Source organism: Malurus melanocephalus, unplaced genomic scaffold (assembly GCF_030028575.1).
Source record: "Malurus melanocephalus ecotype Western Australia unplaced genomic scaffold, MMel_1.1 scaffold_9, whole genome shotgun sequence".
NCBI classification, from domain to species: Eukaryota; Metazoa; Chordata; class Aves; order Passeriformes; family Maluridae; genus Malurus; species Malurus melanocephalus.
The window spans coordinates 6,054,505-6,082,316 of NW_026623241.1; the positions used below are offsets into that span (position 1 = coordinate 6,054,505).

A 27,812-nucleotide genomic window follows, 5' to 3' on the forward strand; every position below is an offset into this window, starting at 1 on the left:
TGCTCCAAGCACCTCCTTCGGGCAAGCAGAGAGCTGCCACGGGCAATTTCCTTTGAGAGAGCGTCCCTCCAAGAGGAACAGACCTTTTCTTTCTCTTTTGAAGTGCAAACCTGAGAAGCTACAAAGGACATGTATTCACTGGGAAAGGCACAAAAGCCATTACCATCCCTACATGAGGCAGGGAAATGGTATGGAAGTCAYCTCTACACCATTGTCCAGTGGCTCTGAGCATGCATGGAGTTATAAATCTACTTTTTCCTCCATTGCTTACTTTTTTTGGAAGCCTGAACTACTCCAGCACCTGTAGTTCAACTCCATTTCAGTAATTTTCAACCACTTCTGCACCACAAAAATGATATTTGGAGCACGACAGTCCCAGCTCAAACCTGTGCTACACTCAGCAGGACTAGCGGGGGGGCATGCCAAGTGTGGCACATASTATCTGAAACATAAACTGAATGACTTTCACGACACAGCTGACAGGACAGCTCATGGGTGGCAGGAGAAGGGTAAAATTAGTGATTCTGATTACACCAGCTCCACTTCGCACTCGCAGCACCCCAGTGTGTCTGTTATACTGCCCGCCCCCTACACCCAGAGGGCAAGTTCCACATTATGAAGAAGCAGCTTCCATCACAGGGTTTTGAGAAGAGTGACCATCTCCAGGCAGATTGGAAAGACAGGGCTCTCTCCCCGGTTGTTTACTGAAAATGAGCTAAGAGCTGACATTCAGCAGAGGAGCACGCAGACTGTATCCATGTCTATTGCTGCCAAGCTCTGCCCATCGTTTACTTTTGTAGCAAGAAAGCTCTGAAAAGYCTCTTCTCAGGTAACCAGAAGCACAGTGGACAAAGGCAGTGACATTACAAATGTGTCAAGACTAGTTCAGACTCCAGTGAAGAGTTTGAAAAAGCACATTGATTAGCATCATCATGTCTAGTCACAGTACAGGAACAGCTCGAAAGGATTAAAAACAACCCTATAAGCACATGCTTACTTGTACAGGCCATTGTAGGTGGGTCTGATTCCTTCCTAAAATAGTGTTCTTCACACAGGCAAGATGTGGATGCTTCATCAAGTGTGTAGCTGTGAGGGGGACATTTGCTGCAGGATGGACTGTGGGGTGAAGCTTTGAAGAACCCAGGTCTGCATACTGTGAAAAGAAGAACCACAGGCTAAGCTCTCCCATCATAAAATTAGTCTCTTCACATTTCGTTTTAAAAAAAMCCCATATCTTCAGCTATAAAACAGACAAACACTCACGAGCTATTTAGTTTGCATATTTTAAAACAGTCTATGCCACTAASAGTGCATACTTAAATATCTGCATGAAAAGAGAATGTGAATTTGCTGATTATTTTTTTCCCTAGCATCTGCCAATGCTGGATATTTATTTTCCCTGTTGAATGCAYTAGAGGAAACATCTTCTCGGCTCTGCTTTAGAAAACATTACTCTGATTTTTTTTTTTTCATTTAGTCTTAGGAAAACAGGTAAAATACAGTTAAYGGTTTTTGTTTAAGATGTTCTACACCCAGAAATCAATGTCTCAGCAAACAAATAGCAACACAGTGGTGGAGGGGATCTCAAGATCGACATCTTTAAGACATTGTGATAAGGCTACTTCCCTAGGGTCTTTTTCCCTGCAAACCTGTGATGAATTTTAAAGTGCTGCATATGACAGGCTGCTCTGGGTAGAGTTTGAACCAGGCATGCTCAGATACAAGATATTCCTTCCAGCTCCAATATATATGCATGACGAGGTACAAAGACTTGATCTGACAGCTACTTTTCTTCTTACAAATATATGGCTACAGGTAGCTTGGGATTTTTTTTTAAAGTAATTTTAAATGAATACAGCAGTGTCTTGTTTCCATCCCCCTGAAACAAGTGCTCTTTCAGCTATGTGAAGCACTCTGTACTTCACCTGTGTGCACACTCAGCCAGAAGCAGTGAGAGCCACAGGTCTGCAAATGTTTTTGTTAGGAAAAAAAAATACAGCCCACTCTGTATCATATCATTATATACAGAATTATAAATGCACTAGCATTTATAATCAACAAAAGGAGAAAACATTGATTTTCTATTTGTCTCAAAAAACAGGGACATGAAGACGTATTAAAGCAGCTCCAAAGTGCTGTTACTTTCCTTCCTTCTGAATTGCTTTAAAATATTTCTGCTCAGTACGATATTAATGATGCGCAGATCCGCTATCAGACTACAGAAGTTACCTGGAAATCCCAGAGCCTTTCCATCTGCATTCAAACTTTCCCAGTTGTAATTAGCTTGCAAAGAAAATGAGTTCACAGCGAAAGCACTAATATTATCCCATCAGGAATGTCCCAGACAATCACAGCATGTGCTAGAACYCAGCAAGTGATAACAGAATCCATCTTCACCGTAGGTAAAGTACAGGTTTTCACCAGTGATCCCTTTCCTCTGGTGGACCAACTAGGATAACTGCTTCTAAAGTTGGCTCTGCTTCCTGCAGTACTGGAGAAACCCTCTTGACATCTTCCCTTTTACGTCAGCAGTTTCTTCACCAAACGTGACATTGGCACATCAATTCCTAACTCCCAGAGCTGAAGTTTGTCTTTCATGGTGGAGATCMCTCATGCATCAGCCGTGGTGTGATTTGAGAGCACCCCATAGACCTGCCCCAGGCCCCATCTCCCCAGTCTTGCCTGGACCACACACCTTTTGCAGCAAGCACCCCACAAGCCTGGAGTAGGTCCCAAGGCCAGCACAGGCTGCCAGGTCACCATCATGGATCTGCAGCCTCCCTGCCCTGCTCCAGGGGGTGATCATCTCCCTGCTGATCTCCTCAAACCAAGCACCCTCCCACAATATCCCCCAGCCTCCCTCTTCTCCCACAAGACAGGCAGAGAACAACTAGTTGGACTGCAGGGATTCACAAACAAGTTTTGAGGAGCCATTTTCCAAAACTGCKCGTCATCCAACTAGTGATCCATACCTAGACTCTGGATCCATCTGCAGAATGCARTTCTGCTTTGTGCCCAGACACCAGGACCAGCAGACAGACCTACGGCTGAATCTACTCTTGATGGCTTTTAGCAGACTTGCCACAAGCTGCCCTCCTGCTTTATGGCACATTCCTCAGTTTCCAGCCCATAGTTAGGTTCTTTTAYTTACCTCACAATCACATTCAAATGCTGCCCTACCTACAACAAGGACTGCTACACAGTCTCTGGAGAGTCTTCTGGGAGAGCAGACCACCAAATGGTTCTGCTCTAGCCCACAGTTTGTATTTCAAAGCCAAATCAAACTCACTTGCACATGCAGACACCAGAGATGGGAAAATGAAAGCATGAAAATGTGCAACATGTAATGACAGCAGCCCACATCTAGTGTGTACTCAATRTAATTAGCTCTCAAAAAAGGACTTGAATTTATCTCATTATGTCCTATCAAGACAGACAGAAAATCATTACAGCACAAGAATTTACCATGCTTCTATTTTGTGCAAAGCAGCAAATGCAAAATAAGTCATTTTTCCTTGACAGATTTTCAACGAGGTGCAGCTTGTTGATGATGGTACGATACTAGCTTAACTCAAAGGGAATGTGTGGTTTTCATGAATAAATACTGAGCCAAGAGATGCACAAGGCCAATAATCCATGTTTTAATGAGAGATGTGAAACAAAACTGAACGAGACCAATTTCAGTATAAACTGCAGGCTCTCATGGGTCAGGTAAGTCCCATCTCTATTCAAAAAGTATTAGGAGGAATACTGAAGAGCATTATGTTACACTGAAGATTTCAACATGARTGCTCAAAATAGGCAGCAGAACAGTGTCCTGAGGACTAAGGTGAAATATTCCTGTGTCAGTCAGAAAGGAAGAATTCAGGGGCAAGAGATGGGTTATAAAAAAAAAAAAAAAGGAGTACAGGAAACAAAACTAAACGCAAGAAGTGTCCCAGTGAGGGGTGTTGGCTGAACAGCAGATGCTCTGGGGAGGACAAGGGATTTGCAGGGTTCCTCCAGCCCAAACTTGCCGGCCCAGACATATTGGAAATTTGTTTCAGAGCAGAACAGGGCCAAAACCAACTTACCTTGCATTTATCTTGGGTTTTGCCCTCTATCGTACCATTCCTCTTCTGACAGACAATCTTATAATCTCTTCATGAAGTATACATGACTTTATTTAAAATTACATGGGTGTCTGGTGTTTAATTCCTAATTAAATCTTACTTTAGTCTTCTTATATTTTTATCTCAGTATTTCCAATTCAACAGTTATTGAAAGGATACACAGAACTAGCACAGTACAGTCACACAGATAATGGTACTATCTCTTTTAAAGGGGATGGGAAAGAAGGAGAAATAAGATGAGTTTAAGACTCCCCATAATCTGCTGCAAGCCAGTTGAAAAGAAATGAAATAAAGTTTTAAGCTGTTGATGAGATCTGCTTCTTTYTTCTTAATATTAAAACTCTTTAACTGATTAACAGTCAGCGATGTGTGAAAATAGTCCTTAAATTAAATCAGTTGCTAGAAAAAAAGTTATTATTTTTAGAGACAGCAAATACRCCATAAACAACCTGCTAATGTTAGGTACAAGTGGGATGTGTTTCTGTTAGTAGCACATCCATTATTAGCAAATTAATTTCACTCTTTTTATTTTTAATAGGAACCACAAAATGTGACATGCACAGAGCATTAACATCCGTGCAGCCTCTTGCTGCACACTTCAAAGGGGYCAGAGAGAGAAGGCTGCAATGAGGGACGGCTGCAAGAGCATCTCAGGACAGCAATGGCGTGAGCCAATCCTTAACCCAGCAGCAATGGGATTAGAAACTGTACCCTGCAGAGGGGAGCCCCCAAGAGCCATGCTGAAAGACACTGGCTCCTGGAACGTGGGTGGGTGCAGGAAACTCTCACAGTGAAAACCAGCCTTTTCAGACAACATGTTGAGTGTGCTGCACTAGTAGCAGCGACAGGGAGTACCAGTGAGGGGACAAAGCCAAAAGGGGGGAGAACAAGACAGTGGCATCAACCAGCTGGGACTGCTTGGCAGATTATTTTCTGCAAGCCTTAACATCGCATGATTTGCAGCTGCATCCCTGTAACCCTCCCTTCCCTAAAGCTTTGGCTGAAAACTGCAGCCAAAGGGCAGGGCTTTCATCTCCAGCTGCCCCACGCCTTTGCTGGACACTGACCCAAGCACACACACACTGGAAGCAAGGATCACATCTGAGGCTTCCATATTCATGTGACTGTGTCAGTAAACCCACCCAGCTATTCCAGAATCACTGAGGCTGGAAAAGACCTCCAAGGTCATTGAGTCCAACCTTTGGCTGAACATCACCATGTCAACTAAACCAGAGCACCAAGTGCCACAGCCAGTCATTTCTTGAACTTGGACTTCCAGGGATGGTGACTTTACCACTTCCCTGGGAAGCCTATTTTCATCCTTGACAACCCTTTCAGTGAGGAAATTCTTCCTGATGTCCAACCCAAACCTCCCCTGCTGCAGCTTGAGGCCCTTTCCTCTCATCTTTTCACCAGCTGCTASGGAGAAGAGATTTCCTTGTGAAGATACATCCAGCCTTCCTGAACCCTTTTGTTATTAAGGACTGTTTCTGAACCAGGGTCCTGAACAGGCCAAGGTCTGCCCTCTGGAAGTGCAAGGCAGGTTTTGATGACCTGTTTCCTTACTTCACCAAGAATCAAAAACTTTGTAATTTCTTGGCCATAATGCCCAAGACAGCCTTTCACTACCACATCTTCTACCAGCCCTACTCTCTTTGTAAAGCAGGTCTAGCAGGGCACTGCCCCTGTGAGGTTCACTGACCAGGTGTCAGCAAGTTAACATTCCACATGCTCCAGGAGCCTCCTAAACAGCCTCCTCTCCACTGTGTTGAGTTTCTAGCAGACATCCAGCAATTTGAATTCTCTTACAAGAACATGGGATAGTGTGAAAGGTCAGCCAGCTGCTTGTAGAATACACTACCTGTCTCTTCATCCCATAATTAGTATTAGTGGGAATTCCAGTTTTGTCCCTGTAGAGAGAGAATCTAGGAAATATGACCCTATAAACCTTGAAACCCCAGCAGATATAAAAAAGGTCCAAGTTATTACTCTCTTCACACTCTTATGATACTGGGAGGATAAGCTCACAGTACTTAAGTGCTTAGGATCAGCAAAGCGACCTTTCATATGTCCCAGAAAATAAAACTCAAACAGAAATTACACTGTCTCCCGTGCAGAGCACCAAATTAGTCTCCACAGTAATCAGAAACCACAAGTATTACTCATAAGGCAGCGCCACTAATCCATAAATAAAGCTAAAGGACTAAATCTAACAAAAATTAATGAGGATAAGGATGCCTGCTCTCGAAGGAGCACAGGTTATCTGGCTGAAGCTGAGGTTTCCTCTCCAGCCTGGAAAGCTCCTTTGCTTCTCCTTCAATCCTCAGTCCCATTTACCCTTTCAGACTGCAAACCTCTTCAGACAGGGACACACAGCTCAAAATGCTCCATGGCATTTTAAAAGAACCACAGTGTAAAGCTCTCTGCCCCATTACAGACCCACAGTCCACACTGAGGCAGCTCTCAGCTGACACACAAGCCGGGTATGGRGGGCTGTGTGTGTGTGTTTTCAGCTCTGTAGCTCATCAGCTCTGCTTTCATTAGCACATTGCTCTGGTGCAGGGAATATGCCTTGAGAGCTGAAGGATCTGAGCAAAAACAAGATACAAATAGATCAGCTCCTTTTCTCCAGAGCTGACTTGCCTTGAAGTGTTTGCACTGAGAAGARGGGGCTGCTGCCTCTTAGATGTGTCCAAAACCTATAAAAGGGTTTAGTGAGGTACAGTCTTTACAATGTGGAATCAATTAAAATGCTGGGAGGCTCCAAGCYTCAGCTTGTGCTCCTGACACACTCTTTTACTTACAAGAAAAAACAAAACAGAAAACCACAACGGACTGTCTTCATGTCTCCCAACAAGCATAAACACATGAACGCCAAGCTCTTCTAAAAAGTATTTCAAGAACTACAGCAACCCACCACAAGCATCCTCCTGCAGAATTTACAAGCAGGCTCCCAAGAGCTAATCCTGCCCTCCCTAACAGCTTTCCTGAACTGCAGGCTGACACTGAAATTGCTGCCAAAGCTATAAAGCTACAGAAAAATGTGTAAAATGCCCCGATTATATCTCTTTTAGGCTTGGTGTCTCTATCTGCAATAGTGCTACGTTGCTTCCTTGGGGAAGCATGCCTTGGGGATTTGAAGGGAATTAAATAAATACCCACTAATAAAACACTGTAATTCGAAGCTGCCAGTTTGCTTCAATCCAGTAGACTTGCCAGCATCTTTCAGGAAGTCCAGCACCCAATGCTGCAGTCCAAGACCTGCTAAAGGTCCTTTTAAATGATGTCCTGGAGCTTGCTGGATAAATGGGTCATCTATRGGGTCTGCACTTCAAAAAAAGAGACTTGGACCGTACCTTGGATCTATACCAATTTATGCATCTCAAGTGGGAAATATTCTTTTAAGCTTTTTTTTTTCTTTTGTTCTAAGAAAACACTGTCTTTTGATGCTGTTCTATCCAACGCCACACTAACTCAGGCTGAATTATTTCCACTCTGCATTGAAATCAGCTCTAGCTCTGCATACAAAAACAACCTTAAAAACTGTAATATAAATAAATTAGTACTTTCAGTTCCTCCCTCTGAAATACCACWTTTTTCTATCACGTGGCTCACAAAATTGTCACAAACAATTTATGACACAACTGYAGTTGCTAGAAAACTAAGAATTAACTGCCACTAATGACATTAATGTGTTTCTTCTAAATGGCATAAAACTTCATCACATGGCATCACTCTGAAAAATTCATCAAATTCCCAAGTAAACTACGTTTTCAAGGCATAAAAATACCTAGAACACAACACATTTGAAAACGCTCATGCTTACATTAGTATCTTAATGGGCTATATTTCTGCACATTCTGACTTCRCTCTAAAGGAGATTTTAAAGCAATCAATGAGGCAAAACCTGAGCAAAGCCTAAAGTCTCTGCAGTGTGATGGAGGACTAGGGAAAGAGATTTATCCTGGCATATATGCAAGCCCACACTATCATTTGGGTTTGATTTCACAGAAGGAAAGCAAGCTATGGAAAATAAATGCTTGTAGGGGAAACAGAAGATTTTTCAAAAGCATTCAGCACTGAGCAAGCGTGCTCCCTCAGGCTGTGTCAACTGCAGGGCTAGATGGCTGTGTTTTGGTTTTGAGGGGTTTTTCTTTCAGCCAAACCCTCCTGTCCAAAAAAACATCCAGAGAAGTTGATACATTTCTAGAGAAAGCGCTGCTTAAGATGAAGTATTATTTCCTAGCAAACCCAAAATTTCTGTGACCAGCAGCTGAACGCTCTTGCAAGTGTGTGCAAGGGCCCCTCCAGCTCCCAGCACAGGCAGCACCTGCAGTCTTCCTTGCTCTCTGGCTGCAAGGGACAGATCCAGGTTGATCTTACTGAGCTCCAACTATCTGATTTACAACAAAAAAAAAGGCAGTCCAAATCCTGTTGCTACAGCTTTCTGCCTATTATAGCTATGAAATATGTATCTTTACAAATCTCTATGTCTATAAAAATCTGTGTATCTTCACTTTGTTCTCTGAGGTGTAGGACAAAGATGCACTTAAATGACTCTTAAATTACTGTCTTTGGTTTTTTAATGAAGACAAACTGAAATAATTTCACTCCCTTAAACAGAGGAAGCCATGATTTACAATGCTKCACCTGAAGAAAAAATACAATTTAAGACACAGAAGGCAGCAGAGACACGTTTGTTTCCACACGCTCATAAATAGAACTTTAGATGCCCAGCTCCACACATCATCCAAGATGCACAGGAGTCTATTCTGGGGGTTTCTGCACACAAAGACACGCACCCAGGTTGTCCTTTGTTATGCGAGTGGCGACTTAAACATTCAAGCTGCATTGCCGTGCTAAGCGAGGGGAGGATTGATGGACAAGCCACAGAGCTCCCTCGAGTTCGACAGCGGCATTGACTGAATAGCAATAACAAGCATCGTCCCTAATGGCAGCTGCGGGACAGGATCAAACTTGAAAAYGATGCAGCCAAAGCCCCGCAGTGTCCATCTGTATACACCTATTACAGACAATAATGCAAAGGTCAGTCAGCAAAATCTCCTGGAAGACCGGGCTCTTCAAAGCTACAYGTTTGCTAGCACAATACTACAATAAAAGGGTTTTAGTCTTTTGGTTCAGTCTGCCATAGGGATCTGGAGCCCAACTGGCAAAGAAAAAAATAATCTTTAATTATGTTGTGGTTTGGACAATTGCAAGCCATTGTGGTTAAGAAATATGACGATTGGGAGGATTTATTTTGATGATTTATGCCATGTGTGTTTACTCTACCAACATTTAAAAGTTTTACCCTGAACTAATAAACTGTACATATGCATGCAGTAAAGAGAAGTAAAGAAGCTTAAAATATTTCCCTCTGATTGGCTCCACCCTGCTCAACTTCATTTGTGTGAACAAGATTTCTTGCTGGTATAAAATCAGCCTTTCCTCAGCTGCCTGTTTGGTCCAAAACAGGCAGCATTCCATCAACCTACAGAGATGCCAACACCTACTCAAAAGGGTCCTTTCAAAGCTGGCATCAAATGTTTAAGGGCTTGTTTGCTTCTAGTTTTATGATCATCTGTCTCAGGAGGTAAATTCAGCAGGATTGGCTGCAGACAATTTCTTTTAAAATTGTTCCTCTGTAATTTATGGCTGAACATATGTCACTCCAGACACATCTATTCAAATTCCATCAGAGGGCGACGGAGATGGATCTTTTACAGTCCTGACCGAAAARGATAGGAAGGATTTATCCAGAGTTGACAGAACGAAGCGTGCTAAATGGGTTTATGCACAGAACAATGATTCTGGGGAAGTGGTGTTTGTTGGTGTGTGGTGTTGTCTGGGTATTTTGTTGCCATTGCAAATTTGAGGTACAGGTGATGCTAGCCAATTTTGTAGTGGGCAGGGAGCTTAGAGATGCACAGAAAGAAACACAGACATGTTTCTTGGGGAACACCTCCCTTYAGTCATGCCTCCTTCCACAGAAGTWCGTGTGGTTTTGCACTGGAGCACACTGGTTGGAGTTAMAGATGGAGGTCTCACTGAGCTACATTCTGCCCTGACAAGCACACCACAAGATGCTCTGGCTTTGSTCAGGAGGCCACAAATCAAGGAGTGTGCGCAAGGAAGACATGGCAAATATTACCCTGAGAAATTTAACAAGGAAAGCTGAGCAAGCTCCAAACACACAACCAAGTGCAGAAACATCAAGTGGTTATCCCATCACATGCAGATCAAACACTTCATCATTTCAGTTTAATTAAYCAGACATAAAAATACTGAGATTATTTGCTGATTAAACTGCCCGTTTGGGTCAGATGAACAGGGCAACACTTTACAGCTCATCTGCCKTGCCAAGTAACTCCACCCAACAGCTCCTCTTCAGGAACTAGCTCAACAAAGGGCAACCTGAGGCATTGCTGGCTCTTCCCATGTCAGCCTGACAATACTGGGAGCTTTTCTGCGTTCTGATCCTTCGGAGAATTTATTTCAGTACGATCTCTCCTGCTCTGGGAGGAAAACTTGCTGCATATAAAAAATGCTCAAACCCAAGATAGAACAATGTAACTTGACACTTTAAACCTCCTGGTTTTGAAGCCAATCTCAATACTGCTTGGGCAGGGAGCCTCGTGGCTTTTGGATGCTGGAGTTGGGTCATCCTTGCCATGAATGAGCTACAACTGCTGTGACTCCAGCCCAGCCAGAAAAAAACCTAGGCCCACAGGAAAAAGAAAAAAAACAACGGTTATATCCCAAGAAGATATTTTATCAGACTACAAACTGTACTTTACTGMGACAAAAGCATCCACTGGGAGGGGACATCCTGCTAACAACCCTGTCCACTGCCTCTTCTCATGGGCTTTGTTCTTGCCCCAAAAATGGTTGCTTGACATATGCAACTGTTCCAGAAATTCACAAATGAAGCAAAAAGTAAAGCAAAGCAAACACTGCCTTCCCTCTTGCTACATGAAGTCTTGCCATTATGTCCTTCCTGCCAAATCCACTTCCYCATACCATAAAGTATTAGCCTGAAGCAAAGTTTGCAGCAGCAATGCTGGCCATTCTCACTTTTTATTTAAAGTTGTGAGCTGGCAAAGCTTGATTTATGGAGATTTAATTCTCAAAGTATTATAACAGAATACTGTTGCTCACATGGCTCACATGGCTCTCCAGTTATATCCAAAAAAATAAGCATTGTCCTTACGAGCCTGTTTGCCCTGGAAACCCAGCATTGCCTTTATTTGTAATTTCAGCTGCATCTGCACCCTTGTATTGCAACAACTTGAACAGTCGAAAGGCAGCTCGGAGAAAAAAAACCAAAAAAACCAAACCTTCTGTTTTACAGAAACCATTCATGTTGGATTTCTTCRAGGGAAGACTGGAAGACAGCAAGAAGGGAAAAAGGAAGCAGTTGTCATGGACACAAGGGTGCTGCACCCTGGGTCTGCACACCTATGCATTGCAAGAAACAAGATTGYAACCTGCTTGTCTTATGTCTCTTACACAACCACCCTCAAGAGGCTGCCWCTCCTCACTGCCAGCTCCAATTCCACACCTTGTTCTTAAAGCCWTGTCAAGTGCTGTGGCATCCATCCTGTGAGACCCAGCAGGTGAGGGTGGGACAAAGAAGATGCTGCCTGTCCCCTCAGCAGCCCTGAAATTTAGAGACTGCCAGAGAATAGAAAGAATCAGTCTTGTCATGAGGAAGGAAAAAAAAAAAAAAACGAGAGGAAAAAGAGGTTACTAACCTCTTAGAGAAGAAAGCCTGAAAATGAGAACACCACCAGCAAAACCAGCAGAATGCAAATGTAAAAAGCCCAGTATTAATAATTTGAAGAGGTACACTTTGCACGGAGAGACCGAATGGGAGTTTCCTGATTRAAGTAAGGACTGGTAATATTTTCCTCCCTGTCATCTCTTGGCCTCCCCAATATCAAGCATCCACTCCATATGGATGCACTTCTGGATGTTGGTTTCTTTTCAGATGCACTAGAGTGCAGCCAGAAACTTCTGTGGCTTCAAGACTTAGCCCAACTACCATTTACAATTTATTTTTTTCAAATGTGTGCAAGTGGTAAAAAYGCAAGCGTTCATTATTCCACACAGAATTCTCTCATCATCCAGCCAAATTTAAAAATAAATAGTTGCAATTAAATGTGTCACTACATTATTTATGTAGATRCATTAGATTTGCAGAAAGCTGCTATAAAAATACTCCCCTTCAATCCATGGGAAATTTATTGCACTTTTATTGTATATTTTCTTCTCTCTGTTCAAATGTATGTTGCTCCCTGCCTTTTTCTCACCCGTGTTATTTAACACATAATTTTCCAGCCACTGTTTCTCCTACATTTGTCTTGAAAGAATGAGGGACGTAATCCAAATCCAAATGTTTCTTGATTATTTGTGAACAAGGCTGCTAAATGATTACTAGGCAGATAATTCCAGTATTTCCCTTGCAATCAAGCACCACTCCTTGTCCCTGCATTTGGCTCTTACAGCTGTTGGGCAAATGATATGCACCAAGGCTGCCCAAGGCTTCAGAGTGCATATTAATTCTGTCAGAAACTCCAGACACTCTAAAGAATTGCTAATTTAACAACGGACTGTGAAATTATTTTTTCTTTCTTTATTAATTGCTGTGCTGTTTGAAAGTGACTTCAACTGCCCCAACTGTCTTTTGGCATGAAGAATGGGGGGTATTTMATCCGGTGAGGAAATAACTGAAAGCTTTCTCCCCAGCAATCTGTATATTCATAACCACATATAAATATGTGAAACAACTGCTAATAAAAACAGGTTAATTTGCTGCAGGTGTTCCTCTGTCAATTTAGCCAGGTGATATTRGCAAAATCTGACAGGGAAGCACAGTGATATATTTCATTTGTGCCTTGACATTTTGATTCTGTTTGTTAGAGTGTATGTGCAGGGATCTGGCTTTTTCTCCAAGACCTCTATAGCTGTCAGTCTGTGCAAACAGGATTTGACAAGATGTCCATTTAGCAGGATGGGAGGGCAAAGGGAAAAAAATAGAGAGAGATGGAGAGACCAGGTATCTGGGTAACGCTGCACTGCAGTGTAAAAATGGATGCTTTTCACATACTGAGCAACTTGAAAAAAAAAAAAAAGACCAGCTTGATATGCAGGATCTGAGACAGTTTGCATCCTTTAATCAATAGCTCCTTCGAGAAAGGTGGCCAAGAATAACATAAATAGATGGTAGAGGAGAAAGAAGACAAAAAGCCAGAGTTGGAAAAGGCATAGGATCACTGCAGACTTATCTACAGAAATATTTTTAGCTAGTCTTAATTCTTTTTTGAAAAGAGAAAGGAAAAAATGATGCTTTCATTTGCTCCAGAGAAATTAGATTTAAGAATAAATCTAAATAGGAAGTTTTGCTTTCCTAGGCTGCCTTTTTCCAGCCTGAGGAAAGAAGCAGAAGGTGATTAAGCCATCTCTTCCAGGGATAATGTAGGAATTTAGAAGCCTTCAGCTTGTTTCTCCCTGCAAAGAACTTTGGACGAGAAGCAAGCAAATGATTTACAATGAAATAGAGTACAAAATAGCTACAAAGATGAAACAACAGAAAATGAATGCAGCATTTAAACAAGACAGTAAACACAGTTCAGAGATTTATGGTAACTGGCTGGTGTATAAAGATAAGAAAGGGATTCTGATAGTCTGGGCGATTCCTGCATCCCTGCAAGCATRGTTTAAAAGCAAAACTGAATACCCAGCTGTGGTTAAAATTCRGAACAAAAGTGTTAGTGGTGCTTAAACCATCCCTTACCTTTCAGCATGTGTCAATGTCATCACAGGGCATCTACACAGCATCAGCCACCCCAGTGCTGCCTACAGGCTGCAGAGCCAGGCAGGGGCTGGCCTTTTCCTCCTCTGGGGTGCATGACAGCTGCTCCCACCACATCTACACCAGGCAAGGAGAGGCACCTTCCCCTTGCTCTCTCCTCTCAAAGGCCATGTAGCTGAACACACACTTTTCATGGTCCAGAGCTGGGCCAGACACCTCCAAAGCCACCAAACCTGGTCCCAGACATCTGGTGAGTGTGCAAATGACCTGCCATCCCCAGAAAGKGGAAGGCTTGAAAAAGGTTTGTGTCAAAAAGAACCCATGACAGACATCTGTGAGCAGCTGTACACCTTCACAGCATTCCTGTATAGCACCTCTGGCATAAAGTGATGAAAAGAGACCTCAGCTGAGCAAGCCAGTCATGTCCTCCTTACCTTGCTGCTCCACCGAGTTAGAAAATGTGTATTACTGAAGCTGTAGAGTGCTTACAATTATGGCTGCAAAMCCAGTAATCTCCACTGATGTAGGTAAATTGCTGACCTCTCTATCACTGTTACTTACGATGCAAAAAAACCTTGGGTTTTCTCYGCAGCTTAATAAAACCTGTGGGGAATTGGCACAAGGCTTTCATTCCTTATAGCCAGCCTTTAATGTAGGAGTTTAGATTTCCTGGAGGGGAACTGAATAGTTTAGAATAATTAGTGATTTACATATAGAGCTGTCAACAAAGATACACGGTATTAAGTTACCATGATGAAGGGTTCCACTTTCTCAGTTGCTACTTTGGATTTGATTTTATTTAAAAATTCTGTATTTTAATTCTGCTCACATTCTGCAATCGCTAGTAAAGTGGCCTGAAGCGGACAGCAAGAGGAGAGCACTAAATCGAAGGCTTAAATCACTTCTTCCTCAGTTCCCCCTGGCAGATTTAAAGAGCAACCTGGCACTAATGCTTTCAAATAATATACTGTTGGACCTGACACAGCAGAGAAACTCTGCTTCAAATCACACAATGGTCCAGATGACCATGCAATTACAATTAACCTCCTGCCCGCTGTGCCTAATGACAAATGATCATGTGAATGATAGACTCAGGAAAGGACTCAGGTATCAAAAAAATTATTTCTGATTCTTACATATTTAAAAAGCCATTTTCAGTTAGAAAAAAAGCCAAGGGACACTAATTTTAGTTTTGCATCCAAGAGAAATGAATAACCCTAGATAATACACATGCAGGCATAAGCACAGGCTGTCAGCCCTCTAGCAGCAAGAGGGATGCATGGAAGTCTCCTTCCGCCAGGGCGCTGTAATCGGAAAAGTACTAATATCCTCCACCACTATAAATCTCAGCCCAGACCAGAGAGCATGAATTTTGTCCAAGCTGGATAAAAAAGGTAATATAACCTCAAAATAGCATGCAATATTTTTTGGCACACTTACTGGGCCCATGGGGTTCGCATTACAAGGTCAATAAGTGGGGAGTTTTTCTGTGTTGTTCCATCGGGTTTTGTGCTTCTTCTGCTTTATGTCCCTCATCTCCTACTTACCTTGTGACCTCTCTTTACCAGGGAGCATCCTCCTCTCCCTGCTCAGACAGCATCTTCAGAAGAAAGCAGAGCTGTTTTCCAGGCGGCTCCCTTTGCAGAACTGGGAAGCACAAAGAGCATACCCTCCTGAGAAGTACTGGGGGTACCCGATTCCTTTACCGTACTCGGCTCTAATGGGGTATGGGTTTATCTGCCCCATTGCACTCCTGGTCAGGAGATCTGTCAGCTGGAGTGATCTCTCCCTCRTTTGCTTCAGTGAAGCAACCTCACTAATTTAAATATTTTTTAAAGGTTTTTGCAAAGTGACTCATTCTAATTAGTGTTCAGACCTGATKGGGCAGAAACCTCCAGCTCAGGAGCAGCAGGGCATGTGTGCCTGTGTATATACATTTTTACATTTTTTTGTATAGGACATGCTTATGCAAATTCTATCCCCTATTCTTCCAAAATATGGCATTTTTTACATCTCCCAAGAATGAYGGAAGCAATGTGGATATGGCCATTCACCACTTGCCCCCAAAAGCATCAAATCACTTGCACGCACTGTTAGGACCTCTTCTGACACAAAAGCAAACCTTTAGGTCCTCCTTGCTCTGGAGTCAAAGGATGCAGTACTAGCACACACCATGGGCCATACCCCAGCCAAGGCAAATGGGCAGCACTATGATTGGGCATGCAGGGCATGTTCTGGCGAGTATTTACGAAATTGTATGCTGAGCTACTTTATAGTAGCTAATCACAGAGATAACACAATTAGGAGATAAGCCTTGTAATGCAGAACATTATGCATAAGGGTTTCTACATATATTTATATCACCTGTTTCAGCATGCCTTCAGACAGAGTCTTTTCATGCAAAAGAAATATACTGTACTCTGGCAATTTATTCTGATACTTGATTAAGGAAACATTGCATCATGAATTCTAAGCCATGACATTTCCACTAATCTTTCCATTTCAACAGCACAGAAAGGAATGGCTTTCATATCTCCATGCTTATCATTTTYAAGCTGAGTATATTATCTGCTCGTCTCTGGATTTACTGGATAGCTCTTAAAAAAACTGAAMCAGACCACCACAGCCTGTGAAACTTATGTGTGGCTTACTCGGAGAGCTGTATGTCATTCCAAAGATGAGCAAATGTAGAAACTAGCTCTCATCKTTATTCTAAAGTATGTCAAATAAATAAAAACTCAGATTGCTATCTGTTACTTCCCTTCAATGAGATTGCTGCTTAAAAGGTTACAAACGATGATGTTTTTGCTTTTGCAGAAGGCCATGCATTAAACTCCTCCTTTTGCCTTTCAGGGATCARATACAGTCTGTTTGTTGTCAGATTTCTAAAGCTTGCTCTTCTGCTACAGCCCAATAGAACAGCTACCACCTCCCTCCGTACCAGTCTGCCCCTGAGAGACCTTACCCTGCCACCCTCTGAGCACCTCTCCTTCTGATCCCCAACCCCACAGGTATTTTAACACCTTAACAAATAGTCCGGAGCTCCTCAGCTGTAGTTTCTAAGTTACAGATTTAATTTTGTATTGTTTGTCAGGTCCCTCAGCAGCGTGAGCTGTGTGCCGTGATATCTTGTCCCCTCACAGTCTTACCTGGGACTGCTCTCCAACCACTGAGCATCATGTGGACACAGACACAATCCATCAATTTGTGGGGTGATAAAACCCAACCTGAAGATGTGTCCTGGGAGTGCACTGTTACTCCAGTGTGTGCTCCAGCTTTTTTGAAGGGGCCAAGCTACAGCCAGCACGAGCACGAAACAAGGGCCTGGCAAGATTCACAGCACGCTGCTTCAACCTATGAATCCGTTCCCAAATCATCATCCCTCCTGCTAATGCAGAAAGAGCCTCTGCTATCATAAACTAAAGCAATCCTGCCTTTTGTTCTGCCATCATACACACCTAGAGCAGCTTTTACTCTGTAATATATTCAGACTCACTCTGTCTCAGGAATTTGCTTTCCCAATAGCTGTCATGCTCCAACACTTGTCAGTTGTCTCAGATAACCAAATATTACTCTGATATTCATAGCACAACTTAGAAATTCCCTACGCAAACTACAGGGAATTCTGCCAGTTCTGAGATAAATTAACTGCTTATCAAAGGCAAAACTGACAAGGATTGTTGATTTGTTGGTTGTTTTTTTTTTCCTGTATGAATCCATGGTTTATTACTTGCCAGCCCTGTAACGCTACTTAGCTTTTTCATGATCCATGCATGAAGAACTTTAGATATATCACCCTGGCCTAACAACAACACAATTACAGCCACTTAATGTCTTCAAGGGAACAGTCCCAGCTTAATTTCCGGTAGGAACATGCTTTGCTAGCAAGGCAAAGACCATCAGCCTGTGCTCAAACCTTCCTTTATCTGCTCAGCCAGAAATTTCCCTGCCCACCAGCACCAGGATGAGAGCTTAGTCCCCGATTCCAGCTCCTCAGGACAAAGTCCACACGACTCCTTTCAGGATTTGACTGCAGCTCTTTCCCTTCTCACACCCAAATCAATACCAMCAAGGCTCCTCTGCCTGAGGTTATACTAAGCTCTGGCAGAGCATCCTTCTTTTTCCTCATGAAATCAGSCTTCTGGGTCACATTTTGGAGGTTATCTTCTAAAAAGTCCCAAATTGAGCCTGGCAGCAATTGAATCCCAAGCCACAGAGTTTTCTCAGGACTTAAATGCCAAAGTATTTTGGCTTCCCATGCCCCAGGAAGAACAACGTACTCCAGAGACTTCATGGGCATAAGGATGCCAAGTCCTCTTGGCCTGGAGGACATGAGAAGGCTACCAGAAGGTCACCAAAATCAGCCCTACACATACAGCAGCCCAGGCTCGTGCTCAGCAGCCTGCCTACAGCAAAACTGGCCCCCCACTACTAAATAACCCATCCCTCTCTGCCACACATAGTCCATTATCCTTCCAGCCAATTTCCAAACCTCTCTTTCTGGGGTCTGTGTGGGGAAAGGTATAATGTTTCCAACATGGAACAAAAGGGTGGGCATATTTCAGTGCCAGAGCAGAATTGATACTGCCCACACAACCTGGGGTTTGGAAATAATGTATTTATAGAAGTACATTAAGACCAATTTAGAAAAGGTTGATTAGATAAAGTAATGCTCATTCAGGCAAGCCTAAACAATTTTCTTATTTCATTGAATCAGCAATAATGTACTCCTACAAACGCAATAAATATATATCTAATCACCTCCTCCTTCAGTGACTTCTCCCCTTGTTCCTTTTGGCTGGTAGCATTTGGTTTGGGTTGTTTTCAGAAAGGAAAAAAAAACCCAGTAACTCATTTATAAAATCTTCCCTTCCTGGTAATTTTATTTTATCTCTGTAGCATAAGGCAATCTAGCAGAAGCAAACATTGTTTACTTGTTAATACTAAGCCAGAACTCTTAAAGAGAGTCGATGAGACCACAGAGGAAAACTAYTGTTTTCTTTGTTATTCTGCTGGAAGACCTGCAGTAACATGTCAGACATTGGTAGAGCCTTTTGGGGAAAATACAAATAGTTCCTCTGTTTTAATCCATATGTATGGGAAAGTGTGCTGGTCTACAAACACTGGAAGATTTCCTGTTGCTGCTCCAGCTACATCCTCTCACACCACAAGAACACCTGCTTTAAAGACAAAYTCACTGCAATTTATAATTCAGAAATCAAGGTATTTTTAAAATCCTGACTGTGTTACTGGATCACAAGGTACATCTCAAGAGAGACGCAGCACTAACAGCAGACCAGGATTCTGTGTTTGCAGTCCCAAGCAATGCCTGAGTCMTGGCACCCCACAGCCCCCGGGTGAGCCCCAAAACCAGGATCCAACCCACTGGCACTCAGATGAACTGAGAAATTGAGGGGCTGCAGGCAAGTGAGGGTCCTAGCCAGGCATATGCATACAAATCCTTTTTGTTTTTGCTGTGCAGAGACAACATCTGTTATTAGGACAGCGGCAGTTTACCTGTGGGGCTCATGGCCGGGTGATCACTCTGAGTGCCATCAGCTCAACACCGTATTTGGCTCTCAGACTCCCTCCTAGCCTCTCCCTTCTCTTTTCACCCTCTCCTCTATTAGCCTCTAGCTTTACAATTRCTATTTATTAAAAGCAACCAAGGGGGGGGGGGGGGGGGGGGGGGGGCGCGGTAAAGAATTGTCTTTGTCACCTCTTTTCTGGGCAAGCATTTGCTCTTGAGGTATGAAAGCACATACATGTTCCTGCAATGATTTCATGAAAAACAGACATGGGGAAATTCCTGCTGCTGGGCAAAATTTTTTCAGCTGCGTTTTTGCCCAAACTAAATTCCCAAGCATACRCTCTGTATGATAAAGCCTCCATCAAACACCATCACAGAGAATTGACTCATAAAGTATGCCCCTTATGAAGAGAGACATTTTTTATCCCATGCTACAAATTCAAATTTAATCAAGGATACTGCTTGAACAGGCTTTTTTTTTTTTTTTTTTTTTTTTTTTTTTTTTTTCTTTTTATTTTTTTTTTTTTTTTTTTTTTTTTTTTTTTTATTTCCCCATAGCCAAGTCTAGCAAATTTCTCAGGGTCACTTTTGATTCAGGAAGTGGATGTTACTGGGCTGCTACCAGAGTTCACTCCCTCCTGGACAGAAAGTGGCAACATTTGGCTCTAAAAACAAAAAAGGTTCCAATTTAACATCCTTTGCAAACAATAATTTCCTGCAGCAAGATCTTAGGTAAAAACTTTATAAGTCAGAACTGCTTTTTCAAAACTCCTCTGTGTCCATTCATAAAAGCCCAGTCTTTAACAATCTGAAAAACAATGGTGAATCACTCCCAGTACCATTGTTTTAAAAAGTCCTGCACTTTGGCAAGAAATACATGTAAGGTTTTGTCTTGTGTTAAGTGCCTAGTTGCTCCTGRGGACTTAAAAATCCCCTTTCAGAAAATCAGGAATGATTAAAGCCTCACCATTACCTTCAATAGGACAAAGGATTTACCCCACATCTTTTCACTTACATACCTGGATACAGGTTTAGAAATCTAACTTTAATTTGCCTCTCTTGGAAATCTAACTCTAAAAATTCAAAGCAACCAACAAGGCCTTAATTAGGAAAACAAAATTAGTCAGACATGTAGCTATACCACAATTCAGACAGCTGAGCCACTACTTTTAAGGAATCAGCATGAAAGTCTGGAAGATGATCTGCTGGTTTAGGGCTTGCACTACAATTTTGTTTGACTCAGGACTAATTCAGCTCAAAAGTGAATCAGAAAAAAAATTAATATTTACATTCTTTGCATTACAGGCAACACCCAAAGCACAAGTACATTTGCCCAGCTCGTCCTGAGTGTGGTATGGATGTAGCTCAAAGACCCCACTTGTCACATCTCAGCAAATGGGGACATGGGAAATAACCTGTTCTTTAATCTGCCCAGCAATGAAAAGCAGGAAAGTAATCAAAATCCTACTGATAAGAGAGATTCAGTCAGGGAACGTTTAGCTGGTCCTGAAACTCCAGATGCAAGAATAGCTCCCTTTGAAAATATCTGGATGTATTTTCTTTACACGGTTGCATAATTTTTCTGGACCATTTATGGTAAGCTTTTCTCCACTATGTGCACTTCACATTCTTAGGGGAATACCCTTTCCTTAATGTTTTCCCCCAGAGCATCACCCCATCTTGAGCAACAGYGCCCAGCATGGCTACCCATGATATGACCAGGGCAAAAGTCAGACATGGTACTCACGTGCAAGGAGCCACTGCAGTGAGCAAGGAATCCACACTGAGAGAGAATGAAAGTCATKATGAAAAGGTGTGAGACCTTTGCCGGAGAGGGCCAAAAGAACTTGGCACAGAGAAARCTGGGGAAAAAAATTAAGYGGAGAAAAAAGAAACGTAGGGCCAGGAACTTGCTGGCAATGCTGTTCTTTAGAACTCTACCGGCCTTGTCAGACAAATTAAGATATTTCTGCTTACTACCTAGCTTTTTTTCCCTGCTTTTTAAGGATTTTATTATAATAATAACCCTGCAATACCTTGCAGCACTCGCTCTCACATGCATGCACAGATTAGGTCTAACATAATGCAGTTCCCATTACTGAGCAAAGGTGTGAGTGCACCTGCTCCACATTGCTTCAGGCAGACAATTGCCCTGTCCTAACCCCTTCTGCAGCCAACATGGCARGCAATTTATCACCATCATCTAACTTCATTCACTTCCCTGCTGAGTGACAGCCATCAAAAGTCTCATTATTGGCCTGCTACTAGGTGGCGAGGCAATCACATCACCTAACAAGGTCTTAAAGAGGACAGAAACTTCCTAAATCCCATTACCTAGAGGCCCTCCCTTCCCCAAGATGAAGATTTGAACATGTTTGTGCTGCAGATGTCAAATACATTTCTGACCCTTTTTAATCTTTCAACCTTGATTCCAGGTGAACGAAGCAGGAGAATCCTCCTGTAGATGCATCGATTTGCCTCATGGAGTTTAAAACCACCGACAGTTSAATTTGCTGGATATTTTCAAGGCAAATCCACTTACCTGACTAATAAGTAAGCCTTTTGGGCAGGGWAAAGCCAGGCAATGACTTATCCTTGGCAACTCCAGTATGCTAGAGCGTATTTCTCTTCAGCGTATTTCTCCTTCAGGAGGACTATTTTCATGTATTTGAGCTTATCACTGCAAGCAAAGCCAAAACCCTTCCAAAACTTCCTATTCTATTAATTTCTGCAGAGTGACATGGCAAGGGACACTTGTGGCAATGGAAATCACAGAATCCATGGCAATCAGCAGTTGGTACCTCGCTAGCTCACAACATTTTGCAATGCTAGTAAGTCTGGTGAAGCAGCAACTGCTGCCAGCCACAGCTAAGCACAAGTTATTCTGGGTTCATTGCACGGTTCTGCTGCAGCCATGTCAGTCTGAAACACCACCTGCAGATTCCTTTTGACTTCTCCGGGGTAGGACCTGGAAGGGCTGTGCTCTTTAACAGCTGCACACCAGGGAGAGATGAGACAGAGACAAAGAACCAAAGSCAGCAAATTTAAGATGTCAGTTTTTGGCCAGCTCCCATGAGTGCAATGCCATGAGAAAGGCTGGCTTAGTCTCTTGTGCCCATGTAGCTCATCTCCCAGTCAGAATGCCAATGTAAAGGCCACCTCTGTATTCCATTTGCATTGAACAGGGTCCTGCTGAGTAGGTGAAGCCTCCTGGCCTTTAGTGTACACTGCTTTACAAGACARCTCTGCCTTTGAGATACCTTATCTTTCAGGAGCAAGCCGACATGCCAGCATCTCAAGGCAAGCTGCAGTTTGCATACATCCTGCACATCTCCAAGCACCAGGACTCAGATATTCCACTTAATATCATAAACCAGAGGCTCTTTTAATGCTGCTTGTATGTGGGAAGATGTCAGCAACCGTACCCATGAACATGAGAGCTGCAATCGCTCTCTGCCATGGGCTGGAAATGCTGCCCCCTTTAGTACCAGAAATGTGCATCCTGGTAACTCTGGTATCCAAAGGAGAGGTGCTGAAGCATTGTCATGCAGAGAAATTTTTTTTGGAGTTTAGAATGGAGTAGTCTGGTGCGTTATGCTGACTCAAACTAGCGGCCTCATAACACAGATTTATATTAAGAAAGACTCAGCTAGTCTAAGGGAAGAGAAAAAAAAAGCAAAAAACAAACAAAAAAGAAYTGTTCTTTTTTTTTGCCCAGTGTTGATTTCACCCTCAGGAATCTTCCCTTTAAAAATCAGAATACCTACAGAAATGCACAAGTATACATACACATATAATGCATACTTAACATACATGCAACAGATACCGCTCCTTTCCCATTCAATATGTTGTTACATCTTTTTGTATCTGGCTGTGCTGGAAGAGGAGAAGGTTTTATTTTCTGCATTTTGTCTCCTGGCTTTGGTACGACAAGAAACTCAAACTGACAAATTTTCATGATGCAACACATGGAAAAAAAGAACMTGCTGAGCACAGAATGGCTTTCCATGTGTGGAAAAAGCATGCATAAATGGTCTTCAACACATCTGTAAAATTGTTAGACTTTCATGAAATAGTTACTAGAACCCATGAGTTTATTTTGCCAAGAGGAACAATGGGCACTGGGGGAACTTGGACACACTCCAGTTACTCATCATCTGGATTCCTTTACAGTGAAATACTGAGAAGCACCTATAATTATGGTTGCTMAAAACTTTTCACTGGAAACTATTTTTTCCCAAATGATCTTTTCTCTAAGAATTACTAGATAATGAATACGTTTAAATAATTTCCTTCTCTTGTCCAAAGCCCACGTATTTTCATTCTGCAAAAGGTTGTCTTAGACAAAGCTATGCGGGGAATTTCTAAAGTTTCTAATTTCGTTCAGGAACATTCATGGAGGACACTTGGYAGCTGCTGCAGTAACTCTGTCCACAGCATTAGGATCGCTGATGATGCATGCACTTCATATACTTTCAAAACATTTAGTTACATTCTTCCAACACAGCACCATGGCTACCTCTTCAGGCTAACTTATAGCAGCATCTCGGACTTTTGGTCAAAATTCCCCTGGGGAAGAGATCAGAAGGGAGAATGGGACAAGGAAGCCAAATCGTAAGAACAGCTTACAATGCATAAATTAACCTTTTTCATCACAAAAACCACAACATCCTCCAACTGACTCTGCTACAACTGGACATCAAACCACAGCAGACACCAGGGCAAATTAATGATTCGTTATTTTTGTGCAAGCCTGCTAATGAAGTTCACTCCCTTTGTTAGCCAAAGTGATATAAACTGGTAGATTTTTCTTTCTTAGTCCAGGGAAGTTTCCTGCCAGCTGGGCTGAAGAAATGGTCAAGAGAACAGAATGTACCCCAGCATAGGAATCCACCAGGTGTTGACCTCAGGTCTGAAATCCCTCTTTTCTATCCACAGCACTAAATCCACACCACCCTGCAGAGCACTGCTAAACAACACCAACCAGGTATCCACATTCAGACCTTCATCTCCTTGCCTAGTTACGAAACATTATTCAAAGGTCATATCTTAAATATATACCAGATAGCTTCACAGACACACATCCATCCACAAATGTATTGGGGTATTTGTGTCAGGGGTTTTTTGTGAGCTGTTTTGGTGTTTTTTTTTCCGAGAATACTTGAAGTTCAGCTTTTGCCAATTAGTTTTTTCTTTTTTTAATCTCCTTCTCTTTTTTTAAAATCAAACTGTATTTCAAGTACAGATCATCTCTACAGGAGTCACTTCTTATTATCAGTGGACTTCTTAATTAATGTTCACCCTGTCTTTTTCTGTTGCTATATTGAATTTGAGTGCATATGGCTTAATAGACACACCAGATGCTGCTTCCCCAGGTTGTTTAGGAGCTAATGCTTCATCATTTGAAGGTTTCCAAAAAAAAGAKAGGCTCGTTATTTAGTAGATTAGCCACCAGTCCAGAAAAGGAGACAACCTGCAAGAACTACCTTGGGAGGGGCTGTGCTGCTTCTTCATTGGAGAAAGAGGCAGGCAGCCTCGGCTCCTTCCTTTTTTCAAAGCCTACKGACAGTGAAATAATGTCTTCCAGAAATAGCATCATTCCCCCACTCTTCTCCAGCCAGGTAGGCGCTGAACCCAATGGACTCCTGACTTCTTCGAAGGCTGGACACTTTTTCTGCTCCATTCATTTACTTCCCATTTCACCCTTTCTTATGGTTTAGAAGGTGAACAGAGATACAAAAACACCGCCTTTAACAGCTGCCTTACCACCCACAGAGATACCAGCAGTCTGCCAGCAGTGACATCTCAGACTCAGGCATGTGACAGATTGAATCACTGAGTGTGGTGATACCTATCCCCAGCTCTCCTCCCCTCTGACCCAAACAGGTCAGATAGAAACRTAAGCAATTCTTGCTCTCTATTACTGGTAAACCCAGAAACAACTCCCACGTGTCACTTTAAATGTAGGAGGTCACATTTATTCATTTAGGAAGTAAACAGGCAGGAGTCCAAGTATCTCTGGCTGCAAGCAACATGGGTGATGCAGTAAAACATGTGAATGAAGGGTTAAATTTTATAAAATGTTTTATAAACCACAGTTATGTTGGTAAATACATATAGTGTAATTTAGGCTCCAGAAAAAAAGGCTTCCTGTACATGCTGGTGGATGAGGTTTTAAGAACCCAGTCAGACAACCTACTTGGGAAATCAAACCCATTGGAACAACAACAGCCTTTGTAGCATCTTTAGGCTGAGCTGATTCTAAACAATTTTTATGTYTAAGAACATGGAGGATCCGACAAATCCACATCCACAGTTATCATAGATTACAGCTACAATACAGCCTGATTGCAAACACTATCAGTATCCTTGTGTTGGGGGAAAAAAAAGAAAGAAAGAAAAAAAAAAATTAACCCCTCAGCCAGGGCCCAATGCCTTGCCATATCATGGTTGCTGGCAGCAGGGCGCTGCTGCTCCTAATATCAGAGGCCTCTCAGGCTACTCCCCAAAGACAGAGAGCTTTTCTGCATCTCCCCCAGTCTCTTTAGAAAGCTTCAGCATGCCTGGAAGAGCTAGTAGGGATGGGCTGCAAAGACACACTATGGGACTGCTTTTTATTTTTCCTATTTCAAGCAGAGGTCTAAGTTCTGCACATGCACAATTTCTCTGTAAAAATCTTCTCCTTTTGGCATGCTGGCAGCAGTTCATAGTTATGAATTCATGGTTCATAATCATGGTTCATAATTCTTCCAAAATGGAGAGGCTAGTGATACAGCAATCTACAGAAAGAGCTGATTCAGTGTTTCCCTTGATTTTCCTTCATTTCATGAGGAGTCTCCATATGGAGAAAGTCTAAACTTCAGCTTTTTGCTTCCAAATGACTTTAAACCATACCTCCACTTTATTTGAAGCAGGTGGCGCAGTAAAAATGCTAAAATGAGTTTATGGGCAGGATTATATGACTTTGTGCTTCTGGCACACAAGGACTAGTAGGAGAGCAGTGGAAGTCCTCTCTGCTCTCCAGTCCTCTGCTTTCCAAGCTTTCTCCCTCAAACCAGAAGAGAAATACCAACTTGTAATCTTCAGGCCAAGCCAGCCAGCTCTGGGCAGGCTCCACAGCTAATGCACAGCCTGTGCCGGAGTGTTTTTTATTCACCCCCACCCAGCAGGAGAGGATCTCACCCACCCAAACACTCGTGGGCAGCCCACGGCACAAATGGGTGTCCTTGAAAGACCAGAGCTCCTTACTCCACATGAGCATGCCACGCTCCAGCTCTGGGGAGTGTTAAATGTAAGCTGCTTCGGACTTCAGCTTCTGCAAACATGACATGCTGACAGCAACATGAGGAGAGACAAGAAACTTGTGTAAAAATAGCTCATTGTAGCCCAGCCAACCCCCAACATATTTTGCCTCTCTAGTGCTATCACACAGAAATCTTCACTTTCAAAAGGCTAGAGTTAAAACCAGCTAAGAGAGAAAGACGCACAAAACCTTAAGGCTCACAATGCTAGAACTACAGAGGGGAAAAAARCAGAATGACAAAGCCTTCACAAAACATACTGGTCCTGAAGAGATCCCTAGCTGTGCTTCACACAGGCCTGGACAAACCCTTTAACGGCAGGTTATAAATACGCTTTCAAATAGATAAGGCTTAACATTCCCACCCCCAAGTCAAGAGCAACTGGGGTAATTTCCCAAGCCTTACTAATGCCAGATGATTTAAGAGTCACAACCTTAACAAACAACTACCGAGAGCTTGATCCCTGCAGCCTCAGTGAGACGCTCAAGTGAGCTCGGCTGCAAAGGTGCTGGAACTGCATCAGCCGGGAAGAGGCTTCACCTCAGGCCCTGCGCTCACAGAAAGCACCATGTAACCAGAACTTTGGACACCTACCTAACACTGATGGCACTTTCTGCCCAGAACCTTTCAGAGACAGCCCACTGACCAAAAGCATGGCTGCAGGCTGCTCCCGAAGTGCCTTGATCCAAGCTCAGGCACACCCTGCAGCCACAGGAGGCGAGCCCATCTCCTCACACTGTAGACAGCTCTCCCAGCCATTTTTCCCTGAAGGGCTGTCAGGRGCTCTGCAAAGCTCCTCCAACCCCAGCAAAGCCTCTCCTGCTCCTGCAGCGACTGGGCTGCACGGCCATCCCAGTGGGGTGGGTTTGTCACCACATGGTGGCCTGGGACAGTCCCTGTGCATTTGCTGTGTCAATGGCAGTGCCACCCCTGTGGCCACAGAAGGCAGATCTGACATCAGTTTTACAGGGGGGATTGGRGCCCTCGCTAAATCCTGTGCAAGATATGAGCATTTCATTGTGCTGGGACTGGAAGGCTGGMTGATGATTTATGGA

At 42.9% G+C, this 27,812-nt stretch overlaps 1 protein-coding gene across 4 annotated transcripts in view; it reads right to left on the reverse strand.

Annotated features, from left to right (window-relative positions):
• The window catches only part of EPHA5 (EPH receptor A5), a 192,623-nt gene that overhangs the window by 88,175 nt on the left and 76,636 nt on the right, over nucleotides 1–27,812 (reverse strand). For 3 of the 4 annotated variants that reach the window (XM_057376622.1, XM_057376637.1, XM_057376631.1), the window contains exon 4: nucleotides 998–1,153. The exons of the other annotated variant lie outside the window; for it this stretch is intronic. In XM_057376622.1, the coding sequence (XP_057232605.1) occupies nucleotides 998–1,153 (156 nt within the window). The remainder of the gene's footprint in view (nucleotides 1–997; nucleotides 1,154–27,812) is intronic. 4 annotated transcript variants of the gene reach the window in all.